Raw genomic sequence first — 14,363 nt, 5'->3', positions numbered from 1 at the left:
TGTCCTGCTAAGATTTGTTTTCCCAAAATGCAGCACCTCACATTTATCTAAATTAAACTCCATCTGCCACTCCTCGGGCCATTAGCCTATCTGTTCAAGATCCCATTGTAATCTTCACTGTCCACTACACCTCCAATTTTGGCGTCTTCAGCAAACTTACTAACTATACCTCTTATGCTCACATTCAAATCATTTATATAAATGTTGAAAGGTAGTGGACCCAGCACCGATCCTTCTGGCACTCCACTGGTCACAGGCCTCCAGTCTGAAAAACAACCCTTCTCCACCATCCTCTGTCTTTTACCTTTGAGCCAGTTCTATATCCAAATGGCTCGTTCTCCCTGCATTCCATGTGATCTAACCTTGCTTACCAATCTCCCATGGGGAACCTTGTCGAACACCTTACTGAAGTACATATAGATCACATATAGATTACTCCCTTATCCACCAGCAAGAAAGGAAGCACATGTCAAGTATAGACAGGATAGATCGAGTGAATCCTCAGAAGAGTATACATAAGAGAGTTTTGCTGCACTCGGAACATTGTGTCTAGTTCTGATAACCACACTACTTGAAGGACGTTGATGCTTTAGACAGGGTACAGAAAAGGTTTGTCAGGGTGTTGCCTTAGTATGATTGGTTTTAGCTATGAAGAAAGTTTGGATAGACTGGATTTGTTTACATTGGAATGTAGAAGTTTATAAGATTGTGAATGGCATTGGATGAAGTGGAAATATGAGGCTTTTTCACAGGTTGGGGCGTCAATTACGAGGGACACAGGTTCAATCCACAAGGAGAGAAGTTTAAAAGAGATGTTCAAGGCCCGTTTTTCACACAAAGGGTGGTGAGTGCCTGGAATGTCCTGCCAGAGGAGGTGGTGGATTCAGACACATTAGCAGCATTCAAGGGAATACCTGGACAAATACACAAATAGGAAGGGAATAGAGGGATACGGATCCTGGAAATGAAGACGGTTTTAGTGTGGAAGGGTAACATGTGTCAGCGCAGGCTTGGAGGGCCGAAGGGCCTGTTCCTGTGCTGCATTGTTCTTTGTTCTTCTCTGTTCAGTGAGCTCTGCCTGTATTGAAAACACTGCAACAGGGATGCTATGAAACAACTCCAGGTCACTGAGATACAGACCCACCTTGGAGGATACAGTCCCAGTTGTGGCTTTCCCAGACTAGTGCACAGGGAAGTTTGAATATTGTGTTTTACTTTTAAAAAGACACCTCCGCTGGATACTATTGAGACAAAAATATCAGTGCAATCACATTTTCAGAATTCCAGTGGCTTTCCAGTCAGATCACTACTCCAAATCCCTTGATTAGATTCCAGTCCATAACTCATTCCGGGGTATTGATTATTCTAGATATAAACCTCTTGGAACACACCAAAAAGAAATCACTGGAGAACCGCAGCAGGTGTAGAGGGATAAGAGAGTTAATGTTTCTAATCCAGGTTAATTGGAGTTTTGAAACAAGGATCCCTTCCTCCCAGGAACTGAGACTTCTCTGAACTGCTTCCAATGCAAGTATATCATTTTCATAAAGGAAACCAAAACTGAGTGCAATATTCGGTGTGTGGTCGAAACAGTGACCGTGCAGTTGTAACAAGACCTTCCTCCTTTTATTCACTACTCCCTCCCTGAGGGGTAACATTTTCATGCAGGGGGGTGAATGTATGGAATGAGCTGCCAGAGAAAGTGGTCCAGGCAGGTACAATTACAACATTTCAAAGACATTTGGACAGGGACATGAATAGGAAAGATTTAAAGGGATAAACAAAAATATTGAACTGTTTCCTGAACACTGAAAGTAAATGCAATCTTGAACAACTCTATTACAGTCCTTGTCCAGAATTGCATGTGAGACAATCTATTTTATTGAATTTGCCTGTGCCAAGGATGTGTTACTCTATTGGAGCAGTTGCTGTTTATGAGATAAATAACCCATTATCCTGCTACGTTTTCCAATAGTTATTCCAACTCTTCTTTTTTTGACTGTAATTTGATTTTGATTTTATTGTCACATGTACTCAGTACAAAGGTACAGGAATACAGTGAGAAGTGTATAATGCACTATCTTAGGGACAAATACTTCGGCACAGAACCTTAAGAAGAAGGTATTAGATTAGATTAGATTACTGACCGTGTGGAAACAGGCCCTTCGGCCCAACAAGTCCACACCAACCCGTCGAAGCGTATACCACCCAGACCCATACTCCTACATTTACCCCTTCACCTAACACTACGGGCAATTTAGCATGGCCAATTCACTTAACCTGCACATTTTTGGATTGTGGGAGGAAACCGGAGCACCCGGAGGAAACCCACGCAGACACGGGGAGAATGCGCAAACTCCACACAGAGAGTCGCCTGAGGAGGGAATTGAACCCAGGTCTCTGGCGCTGTGAGGCAGCAGTGCTAACCACTGTGCCAGAGTATGAAGAAAGAACAATATTAAAAATTCAACACTTTTTATTTTTAAAGTAAATATACTATAACATAAAACACACGATGTAAGTTTAAAAGTTACACGTTGCAGACATTCTTATTTTTAAGTGGAAAATAAAGGAATAAAGATGCAGGTTCAAACATTACAGTCTTTCTTAAGTGCTTAATCTCAGTTGGACCGCACTTCAAAGAATCACCTTGAGATCAGAGGCCCACGCTAAGGCGACAGCTGGCCAAGAGACTGCACATGCTGGGCTGAGAGATCACCACACCGGACCGAGAGATCATCAGGCTGGGCCAAGAGATCACCACACCAGGCTGGGAGATCATCACCCGGGCTGGGAGATCATCACCCGGGCTGGGAGATCATCACCCGGGCTGGGAGATCATCACCCGGGCTGGGAGATCATCACCCGGGCTGGGAGATCATCACACCAGGCTGGGAGATCACCACACCAGGCTGGGAGATCATCACCCGGGCTGAGAGATCATCACCCGGGCTGGGAGATCACCACACCAGGCTGGGAGATCATAACCCGGGCTGGGAGATCACCACACCAGGCTGGGAGATCACCACACCAGGCTGGGAGATCATCACCCGGGCTGGGAGATCACCACCCGGGCTGGGAGATCACCACACCAGGCTGGGAGATCACCACACCAGGCTGGGAGATCATCACCCGGGCTGAGAGATCATCACCCGGGCTGGGAGATCATCACACCAGGCTGGGAGATCACCACCCGGGCTGGGAGATCACCACACCAGGCTGGGAGATCATCACCCGGGCTGGGAGATCACCACACCAGGCTGGGAGATCATCACCCGGGCTGGGAGATCACCACACCAGGCTGGGAGATCATCACCCGGGCTGGGAGATCATCACCCGGGCTGGGAGATCACCACACCAGGCTGGGAGATCATCACCCGGGCTGGGAGATCATCACCCGGGCTGGGAGATCATCACCCGGGCTGGGAGATCACCACACCAGGCTGGGAGATCACCACACCAGGCTGGGAGATCATCACCCGGGCTAGGAGATCACCACACCAGGCTGGGAGATCATCACGCTGGGTTGAGAGATCATCACGCTGGGTTGAGAGATCATCACGCTGGGTTGAGAGATCATCACGCTGAGCCGAGAGATCATCACGCTGGGTTGAGAGATCATCACGCTGGGTTGAGAGATCATCACGCTGAGCCGAGAGATCATCACACCGGGCTGGGAGATCACCATCCCCCAGCTGAGAGTTGGCCATGCCGGGCTGAGAGATCACCAAACTGGGCTGAGAGATCATCACGCTGGCTGAGAGATTACCATGGCGGGCTGCGAGATCCCCACAGCCGGCCGAGAGATCCCCACAGCCGGCCGAGAGATCACCACAGCCGGCCGAGAGATCCCCACAGCCGGCCGAGAGATCACCACAGCCGGCCGAGAGATCACCACAGCCGGCCGAGAGATCCCCACAGCCGGCCGAGAGATCACCACAGCCGGCCGAGAGATCACCACAGCCGGCCGAGAGATCACCACAGCCGGCCGAGAGATCCCCACAGCCGGCCGAGAGATCACCACAGCCGGCCGAGAGATCCCCACAGCCGGCCGAGAGATCACCACAGCCGGCCGAGAGATCCCCACAGCCGGCCGAGAGATCCCCACAGCCGGCCGAGAGATCACCACAGCCGGCCGAGAGATCACCACAGCCGGCCGAGAGATCCCCACAGCCGGCCGAGAGATCACCACAGCCGGCCGAGAGATCCCCACAGCCGGCCGAGATATCCCCACAGCCGGCCGAGAGATCCCCACAGCCGGCCGAGAGATCACCACAGCCGGCCGAGAGATCCCCACACCAGGCCGAGAGATCCCCACAGCCGGCCGAGAGATCACCACATCAGGCAGAGAGATCAACACACCTGGCCACGAGACTGCACATGCTCAGCCACTGAGAGAGCGGCACCTTAGCCCACTGAGAGATTGCTCAGCTGGGCCGAGAGACTGTCAGGCTGGGTTTGTGCACAGTCTGAGACCAGGAGTCCCATGGCTAGGAGAAGAAAGAAGAGAGGAGAAAGATCAAAAATGGAAAAGCGAAGAAGGAAAAGAGAAAAATGAAAAGGAAAGGTGTGTGGACTGTGCTGCCGGGGGAGGTGGTGGAGGCTGGTACAATTGCAACATTTCAGGGGCTTCTGGATGGGTATTTGAGTGGGAGAGGTTTGAAGGGGTGTGGGCCAGGTGCTGGCGAATGGGACTTGATTGATTTCATCTAATACAATTATTCTCTTTCATTTAGTTTGAAAATCCCCTTTTCAAATGAAGGAATACTCACAGAGCTCCCACCTGCAGCATATGAGACAATGCTGAAGCAAACCGATATTCTGTTCCTCCTTCATTGAGCTTGAATAGTAAGTACTACTTCGATATTCAAGTAATTCTCCTCTTTTGAACAAGGCTGAACTAATCCCACTAATTATCCCTCTAATCTGCAAGGGCACATGGCAATGCTGCAGTTGGGAATTTGCCACACAGAGGTTGACGTTCTTAAGAGACCATAAAGTGCATTAGGCCTGTATTCTATCGGCCAAGAACGCATGGGAAAGCTACGTAAAAATAAATTTTCAGGGAGTTTGTGCAAATGTTTATCAACTGTAAAGTAGTGATGGTAGGAGCCATTTTGGGAAAGCAAATATTAGCAGGAATTATACACTTAATGGTAAGTCTGAGGGAGTGTTGCTGAACAAAGAGACCTTGGAGTGCAGGTTCTTGCGCCTTGAACGTAGAGTTGCAGGTAGGATATGACAGTGAAGAAGGCGTTTGGTATGCGTTCCTTTATTCGTCACAGTATTGAATACAGGAGTTAATTGCAGCTGTACAGGACATTGGTTAAGCCACTTTTGGAATATTGTGTGCAATTCTGCTCTCCTTCCTTTTAAAAGGATGTTGTGAGACTTGAAAGGGTTCAGAAAAGATTCACAAGAATGTTGCCAGGGTTGAAGGATTTGAGCTGTAGGGAGAGGTTGAACAGGCTGGGGCTGTTTTCCCTGGAGCGTCGGAGGCTGTGGGATGACTATATAAAGGTTTATAGAGTCATAAGGGGCATGGAAAAGATAAATAGACAAATGGGGCGGGGGAATCCAGAATTTAGACGGCATAGGTTTAGGGTAAGAGGGGAAAGATATAAAAGAGACCTAAGGGGCAACTTTTTCACACAGAGGATGGTGCATGTATGGATTGAGCTGCTTCAGGGTGTGGTGGAGGCTGATACAATTGCAACATTGAAAAAGCATCTGAATGGGGATATGAATAGGAAAGGTTTGGAGGAAGATGGGCCGGGTGCTGGCAGATGGGGCTAGATTGGCTTAGGATATCTGAATAAGTTGGACCGAAGGGTCTGTTTCTGTGCTGTACATCTCTATGACTTGATGACCCGATGACCCGATGACTCTAAATGGGAGGAGTGGACAAGCTCGATCTCAGGTGTCTTACTCCACCTCTATCTTGGAATTGCCGCTATTTTAAAATCACTATTTTAACTGCAGGGTAAGAATAAAGTGCGCTTTGCTTCAAGCCTATCAATTTGTCCAATTGAATTGCCTCTGGAACACAATGACTTACACTTGCCTTTAGAAAATAAGAAATAACTATTCTTTCGCTAGTTATTCTTACTCTTTTTTACTTAAAGAACCTCTTTGGATGCATCATAACCTTCTCGGCCAAGGCCTCCCATGCCCCCTTTTTGCTTTCCTGATTTCTTCTTCAGTAAAACTCTGCATCCCCTGTATACATCCAGGGATTCCCTTGGTCCCAGCTGCTGGTACCTCAGCCATACTTCATTCGTTTTCTGGTCAAAGCCTCAATATCTCTTGTCATTCAGGGTTCCCTATTCCTGTCAACCTTGCTTTTCACCTTCATAGGAACATAGAGACCTTGAACTCCAGCGATCTCACTTTTAAAGGCCTCCCACTTGCTGGAGGTCCCTTTACCTGCAAACAAACTACTCCAATCAACCCCTGTCAGCTCCTGTCTAATTCCATCAAAATTCACCTTTCTCCAATTTCGAACTTGAACCTGTGGACCAGTTCCTCTCCATAACTACTTTAAAATTAATAGGACTGGTCCCAAAGTGTTCCCCTACTATCACCTCCATCACCTGTCCTGCCCTATTTCCCATGAGTAGGTCGAGTTTTGTCCCTTCCTGAGTAGGATCCTCTATATGCTGCTTGAGGAAACTTTCATGAATGTATTTAACAAATTAATTTGCTCGCTTGAACCTATTCCACTCTTTCATAAGTTTATGGCTGATAAGTTTATGTTTTGAGTTCCCATCTACCCAATGTAACCTTAGATTCTTGTTATGCAAGGGAATAAATCTACCTGTGACTTAAAAATATCCATTGTCCTCACCTCTCCCACTTTCTGGGACAGACAATTCCAAACAACCGAACAAAGAATTCTCTTCATCTCTGTCCAAAAAGTGTGATTCCTCACTAATTTTATAAACATGGTCCCTAATTCTGAACTCACCCACAAGAAGAAGCATCCATTCCACATTCACTGTGTCAAGATCATTAAGAGCCTTTATACAGTTTGATCAGATCACTCTTAACTCGTCTAAACTCCAGCAGAAACAAACCCAGTCTGAGCACCTAACCCGATTGCACAAGCCACTCATTCAAAGTATTCATCGAGTAAACCTCCTCTGAACTGTCTTTAATGCATTTACGTCCTCTTTCAAAATAAGGGACTGTTGAAATGAATTATACTGTCAGGGTTAAATAGACATTATTATACCGTAGAAATAGAAAAACAGCAGGTTTCAATTAATGAACTTTGTACCAAGTGAACCTTATGCATCCTAGAGGTTAGTGTCAGCAAGAGTCTACAAACAGCAGTTAGTGCCATCAAGTCATTCCAGATAGGCTTTGGGGCCAGAAGAAGTTTAGAGGCAGGGAGGTGATGGTCACTGTCAAGGGATGGGGCAAAACATTGACAGATTAAATCATCTCTGACTGAGTGAAGTCTAATGAATCTTGGGAAATTCAAAGAATTTGCATTAATGCATCCACAACCGAATTAACAACCTCTTTTAAGACTCTGGGATGAAGACAGAAGGTGATGAGACCTATTATCAGTTTGCTGAGTCCAGCCTCCTTAGTGACTGTAATTACATTGTGTTCATCCCTCCCTCCTACTTCCTGACTTACAGTTGGGTTGACACTGAGGAGCATATGCAGTATTCTCTTGGGAGATGCTTACTCATGCATGGGTGAATGTGATTGGTTGAAGTGTTTCAATCATGCATCTTCTTTCCATGTCTGCTCAGTTTCACTGGATGTTGAGATTTGGAGGGATAGAGTGGGGGTGGGAGAGAAAGTCTGAGGGTGAGAGAGAGATTGTGACCTGGAGAAGAGAGAGATTGATGTCCAGTCTGATGGTGGTTGGGGCTGGTAGAGGTGGTGCGGAGAATGGTGGTGATGTTCAGATTCAGAGAGGAGGGGAGAGGGTGAGGGAGATTGGGATGATGATGCAGACAATCTGGAACTGTGCATGTGCGCAGTTCTGAGTCAGCATGCAGACACAGTTGGCCTGAAGTTTCAATGTCAGCAAAACAGATACTTACCACTATTACTGAAATGCTTTTTGTATCTTCTATAGTGATGATAGAAGCAAAGTACTTATTCATTTAATTCGCCATTTCCTTAACATCTATGGATGAAGGATTTATGTCTGAAACATCGATTCTCCTGCTCCTTGGATGCTGTCTGACCTGATGTGCTTTTCCAGCTCTGCACTTTTTGCCCCCTATCATCTACCAATAACTCAATATTCTCACTCCCTAGAGGAGTGACACTCACATTGCGCACAGGTTTTGTTTTTAAATACCCATGGAAACTCTTGCTTTGTTGTTTTTAAGATTTTGAGTTGGGTTCTGAGATTCCAATTTCCTCCTTCCAATTAACCTTTTTCTCTGCCATACTTTATTTTCTAATCAATCATCTGACCTGCCACCCATCTTTGCAATATCCTCAAGTTGGATGGTTTCTTCAACTTTTCAGTCAACCACAGAAAGCGAGTCCTCCCTTTAAAGTCTCTTGTTTCAGTCAGAATATATTTCTTCTGAATATTCTGAGGTACCCTCTTAAATCTCTGCCATCACTGTGTCTACTGATCTCTCTCTGAGCCAGTTATGCCATTCACTTCAGCTGGCTTAGTTTACATGCCCGCAGAGTGGACTTTGTTTAAGTTTGAAATACTTACCTCAGAGTCAATCTTCTTCCATTCAAATTGGATCTAAAATTGAATTATATTGTGATGGCTGCTACGTAGGAGAGCCTTTACACTGAGATTGTTTCATAAATCCTGTCACATTACACGGTATAAATAAGATGATAATAACATAACCTTCTGTCTGGTTGCTTCAGAATACGCAGCTCTAAGATACTTTCTCGAAGATCATCAATAACCTCTCATCCACGTTACTGCTGCCAACCTGATTTACACAGTCTTTGTGTAGATTCAAGTCAGCAATGATGATTGCCATCTCACTATCACAAGCAGCCAATATCTCTTCATGTCTAACATCAGGGGGCCTATCGATCAGCCCCTTGAGTGGCTGCTTTCCCCTAACTGTCCTCATGCTGTATTTATTTACATCAATGTGCTTGTTTAAGTTGACGCAAAAGCTGCCCACGTTCAGATACAGAGCTATTATTTTGATTTGTTTTAATACAAACATATTGGACAGGCTCAAGGTCTGTCTTTATGTTGCCCATCAAAAGAAGCCAAAGCCTTTTCAACAGGGCATATGAGAGGGATTTAAATTGCATGCACATTTCCAAAACACAAACTTTCATGTCTGGAAACTGAGCTGAGTTGATGTTCCTCAGCAAATGAAGATTAAAATATCTGCTCCAAAATGGGGGTGGCAGAGCTGCTTATTGAAGCCAGTGGAGAGAAAGTAGAGTTAACATTTCAAGTCCAATTCTGCAAAAGGGTCAAAATGTTAACTCCACGGGTCTGGCAGCATCGGTACAGAGAATGCAGAGAGAAATATCCAGCAATTTCTATTTGTGCTTCAGATTTCCAACATCCACAGTTCTTTCTTTTATATTATTGAAAATAGTGACTGTCCATTTGATTATCTCCTTATCCAGACTGCGTCATAATCCAAACCTTTCGCACCAAATGCCAATGAGCATTCAATGGGCATTCAATACTGTCTCACATGCCACCTGACTTACTGTCTGTCTGGCCTGTTGCATTAGCCCTTGAGTAAGTCAGTTACGCAGCACAGGGACAAAGAGAGTCAGTATTTCACAAGTTTACAGGTGGACAACAGACTTATTAACTGTTAGTCTCTGTCTCGTAGTGATTGGCTATTTGAACATTTTATATTGGACAAAATGCTGAGCATTCAGGTCCTTGATAATCAAATAAAATGGAAGGAACTGCAGATCCTGTAAATCAGAAACAAAAACAGAAATTGCTGGAAAAGCTCAGCAGGTCTGGCAGCATCTGTGAAGAGAAATCAGAGTTAATGTTTTGAATCCAGTGACCAGAAACCAAACTTTGGTCTCAAGAATTCTGGTTGGAAATCCATTGAATGTGACAATTCTGTCCCCGACCCAGAGTTTTGATCTCTGAAACTCTCCAGAGCAACTTGATAGAATGTGACTGTGACAGATTCATCGCACATAATCATGGAATTCTGTCGCTCAGCTGATACAGAGCTGCAATCTTCACAGAAGATTTTTGTCAAATCTATGTGTTTCCTGAGTCACATCCTTCCTTCACATTTCAGAGGATGACTTTGATAAATAAACGAAGATTAGATAATGCAGATTGCTGAGCTGGTACAAGGATGAGCTGGTCATTCTGCCTTGAGTGTATCCGGATCATTGGGAAAAGGAGCTGTATATTCAGGCCTGACTCTATTGTGTCAATGCATTTCAATGGGGGTAATTGTGTCTTTTTGGGGGCAAAAGCTGGATGGTTGAGGTTGAATTGCAGAGTCCAGTTAGTGGGAGTAATTAGAATGTGTGGGTGGTGGTGTTTTCTGATCAGTTCTGGGTTGGAGGATGGTTCTGACAGTCAAGGTGTTTGACAGGTCAGATAAGGGGAGGGTAAGGGATGGGGCTGAAATCGGATGATCTATGATGTATGTTTGTAGTTTCAGCTGACAGTGTTCGGAGGGTCTGGAGGTTTGTGGGGCTGGATCTGGAGGTTAGCTTACTCACTCAGTCACTGAGTATTCAGAAGGTAATGTGTGGGTTTGGATAGGAACAGAATGATAGATGGGAAAGATACTCAGTGTGTGTGATGATGCTATCAATAGTTTAGTTACCCAAGAGGTGGTTGAAGCCTAGATTTAGCAATCAGCTGTCAGGAAACTAACGAGGACTTTGCAATGTCTGTGACTGAAACTCAGTGCAGAAGGCAGAGGATTGCTTTGAAATGTCTAAATAAACCAAGGTTAGATATCACAGGCTGGGGAGCTGGTACACAGGGGAGCTGGGAGTTAAGCCTTGGGTGTTCTTGATGGTCAGGGAGAGGGGCCGACAGAGGGTCATGGGAATTTGAAACATGCGAGTCATATTATCAGGATTTCCGTATGTATCTTACTTACATATCTAATGTTTCGTGATCCAGGGACCATGATAGTTCCAAAATATCCCATATCACTTCCATCTGTGTTTCAAATGTCAGCACAGAGAAAATATTCACTGTCCTGTGTCCTCAGGAAGATTTTATTGCTCACTGTGCAAAGTATTTATTGTTGAAATAAAACAAATTCTAGAAACAGGTGCATTGTTCATTGCAGTTTTATTATGTTCAGAGGGAAGGGCAGACTAAACTCAATGATGAAACATTCTTGCAATCAATTTATTTTGTTTGTTTGCCTTGTTCTAAGCCAATGGAAATGCATTATTTTCAATTGTAGCTTGATTTGTCTTGGTAGCTGGGCTTTAATTGCAAAACCCTCATATTAATTCCCACAATTTACACAGGCTTTAACTGCTTAAACTGTAGCCATTTGAGTAGGATCTGGCCCTGGTACAAAACTTGAACATGAACATCAGTCCTGAGCCACCAGAACGGAACTAGTGGGAGGTTCTATCATTCAGAGGAGACCTTAAATTGTCAAGAAAACTGAACATTGAACTCAAAATGTTAACTCTGTCTGTTTGTCTGTCTCTCTTTCCACAGACGCTGCAAACTTGCTGCATTCCCTCAGCCCTTACTCTTTTTCCTTGTTTTAAATTGTCTCCCACCTGCACTCTCAAATATCTTTATTGATTAATGTATCAGCCATGGATTACTTGCGAACAGTGTTCCCTAAGACACAGATATGAACGGCTTTATCTTCAGATCTGACTAAAGGCAAAAACTGTGGATGTTGGAAATCAAAACAAACATCGAAAATGCTGGAGAAACTCAGCAAGTCTGACAGCACCAGTGGAAAGAGAAACAGAGTTCTGAGGAACAGTCACACTAGACTCAGTGTTAACTCTGTTTCTCTTGCCACAGATGTTACCAGAGCCTCTGAATTTCTCAGGCATGTTTTGAATTTGGTTCTTTCAGATCTCCAGTTCCATCTGCAGTTCTTTGTTTTCCTTTCTATTTGCAATATATTATAAAATATTTCAAAACACAAAATAAAGTCCCATTTCCTATTCAAAAACTGCAGTCATTCCAAAAACAAAAAAAAACTCAGCAGGTCTGGCAGCATCTGTGGAGAGTAATCAGGAGTTAATGTTTTGGGTCCAGTGATCCTTGCTCAGAACAAAATCTGTCAATGAATTTTCTTACAAACTAGCACAATATAACAAATAACCATTAATATTCCAGGAGGCACATTCCACCTTTAACTCATGGTTCCAGAAAGACATACCTAGATAATTATTAAGTCCTTTTAAATAATTAGGACAAAACATATTTGTCATTAGTTCAAAATCCCATACATTTTACACACACATATATTTTGTATCGAGTCTTTTGTCGCATCTCCCAGTTGAGGCGACCGGCAAATGCATTCAAGCTGTCACTGATGCCTCTTTCTCCAGATTAGACTTGTTTATATCATTCACCCATAACAAGGAGAGCCAAGCAACCTGGGCAGTGGGATTCTCTGCCATCACTACCTTCCCTCAGCTGTAGGGTGCCATAGCCTGTACCCATGTTGCTTTCAGACTGCCCTATCATCAACCTGCAAGAGCTGGAGAGTGGAAAGGTTTTGTCACTTCAACAATGTTTAACTTATATGGAACCATCGATGCCAGAGTTTGAAGGATTGTTTCAGACCGTCTTGGAGCTGCCATGATGTTGATGTAGAAGACAAGTCCCGAGATACTGCCTCCTTCCAAAGACCTTGGGCCACAGAAGAAGAGCTGCAGGGAATTAAATGAAAAATTCTCTAAATTTGGTTCATAACATGTTTCTTGTTATTCTTTCCTAGGATGTGGCTTTTTTGGTAAGGCTGCCATTTGTTTTCCATCCATTATTACCTTTGAACTGAGTGTCTTACTTCACTATTTCAGATGTCAGTTAAGAGCCAACGTAATTGCCATGGATCTGGAATTTCACTAATAAACCTGTAATCTGAGAATCGACAATGGTTATATGGTTAGTTTTTAAATCCAGATTTTATTGAATTCATATTTCACCATCAGCTATGATAGTATTCAACACCATGATTTCCAGAACAGTGGGTTAGTGCTCAGGATGATCCCATGACAATAATGCCATAAGAAACAGGAACAGGAGTAGGCCCTTAAGCTCTTGATCCTGCTCCACCATTCAATAGGATCGTGACTGATCCAACATTCCTCACTTTCACCTTCCCTGGAAACCTTGATTCCCTGACTGATCAAGAATCTATCCATCTCAGCCTTAAATATACACAAGGACTCTGCCCCCACAGGGGGCACTGTGACAAGGACTTCCAAAGACACAAAGAGAAGAAATTCTTCCTCGTTTCAGTCTTAAACTGACACCCCTTGATTCTGAGACCATGCTTTCTGGTCCTAGACTCCCCCATGACGAGAAACCTCCTCTCAGTATTTTCCCTGTAAAACCCCTTAAGAATCTCATATTTTTCAGTTAGATCTTCTAAGTTCCAGTGAGTAGAGTCCCAACCTGTTTAGCATATGCTAGTTAGACAATGCCTGCCCTCTGGGGATTAGCCTAGTAGACCTTCTCTCAACTGCCTCCAATGAAATTTCCCCAAATAAAGGGACCAAAACTGCCCACATTACTCGAGACTAATAGAAGTTTATAAAAGAATGATGGGTATGGATAGAGTTAATGCTAGTTGTCTTTTCCCAAGGGTGGGCATTTCAAGACTAGGGGGCACATTTTGAAGGTGAGAGGAAAGAGATTTTAAAAAGATGAGGAACTTTCTTTATGCATTGGGTGGTTCGCATGTGGAATGAACTTCCTCAGAAAAGGGAGGATGTGGGTACAATTATAAGGTTTAAAAGGCATTTGGATAAGTACATGAGTGGGAAAGGGTTGGAGGGCAATGGGCCAGGAGCGGGCAGGTGGAACTACTTTAGTTTGGGATAATGTTCGACAAGGCTTTGTTGGACCGGACGGTCTGTTTCCGTGTTGTATGACTCTATGTGGTCTCACCAGTACCTTTGTCAGTTGCAGTAAGTCTTCCCTCCTCTTACACTCCAATCTCCTTGAAATAAGGGTCTATGAATGTTATCAAGTTGCTAGTGCATCCCTGAGTCAAAATGAAGATACAACACTGCCCATGCTTCCACCAGGGCAATAGTTGAACAATCAGAACTCAATCACTTCAAGATAAGTTGGAAGCTCCAGTGGGGCATTGCAGTATAGATCAGAAATGGTGCACGATGCCTTTCTCAAGTGCAGTTGACAAACAGAGTGTGGACTGTTGGCAGAGGAAATAGGG

The 14,363-nt window shown here is 44.4% G+C and overlaps 1 protein-coding gene across 2 annotated transcripts; it reads left to right on the top strand.

Moving 5' to 3' along the window:
* The first annotated feature begins 3,525 nt into the window (after nucleotides 1–3,525).
* Nucleotides 3,526–13,048, top strand: LOC140491261 (uncharacterized). 2 transcript variants are annotated; one of them, XM_072589231.1, is made up of 3 exons: nucleotides 3,526–4,567; nucleotides 4,737–4,848; nucleotides 12,508–13,048. In XM_072589231.1, exons 1-2 carry the CDS (start codon nucleotides 3,771–3,773, stop codon nucleotides 4,837–4,839), a joined length of 900 nt encoding a protein of 299 aa, XP_072445332.1. In that variant the 5' UTR covers nucleotides 3,526–3,770; the 3' UTR covers nucleotides 4,840–4,848; nucleotides 12,508–13,048. The 2 variants fall into 2 exon arrangements, with proteins under 2 accessions (XP_072445332.1, XP_072445331.1); XM_072589230.1 differs by lacking the exon at nucleotides 12,508–13,048 and adding an exon at nucleotides 11,651–11,975.
* Nucleotides 13,049–14,363: the final 1,315 nt, after the last annotated feature.

The sequence above is a fragment of the Chiloscyllium punctatum genome, chromosome 19, assembly GCF_047496795.1.
Source record: "Chiloscyllium punctatum isolate Juve2018m chromosome 19, sChiPun1.3, whole genome shotgun sequence".
NCBI classification, from domain to species: Eukaryota; Metazoa; Chordata; class Chondrichthyes; order Orectolobiformes; family Hemiscylliidae; genus Chiloscyllium; species Chiloscyllium punctatum.
The sequence above is the reverse complement of the archived record's forward strand: the minus strand, read 5'-3'. Positions and strand labels throughout refer to the sequence as shown.

Bases quoted from the DNA above. Each gene is read 5' to 3' on its own strand.
- LOC140491261 (XM_072589231.1), top strand. From the start codon at position 3,771: ATGGCGGGCTGCGAGATCCCCACAGCCGGCCGAGAGATCCCCACAGCC. The intron at 4,568-4,736 runs GTGTGTGGACTG...TCTTTCATTTAG, and splicing joins GAGAAAAATGAAAAGGAAAG to TTTGAAAATCCCCTTTTCAA.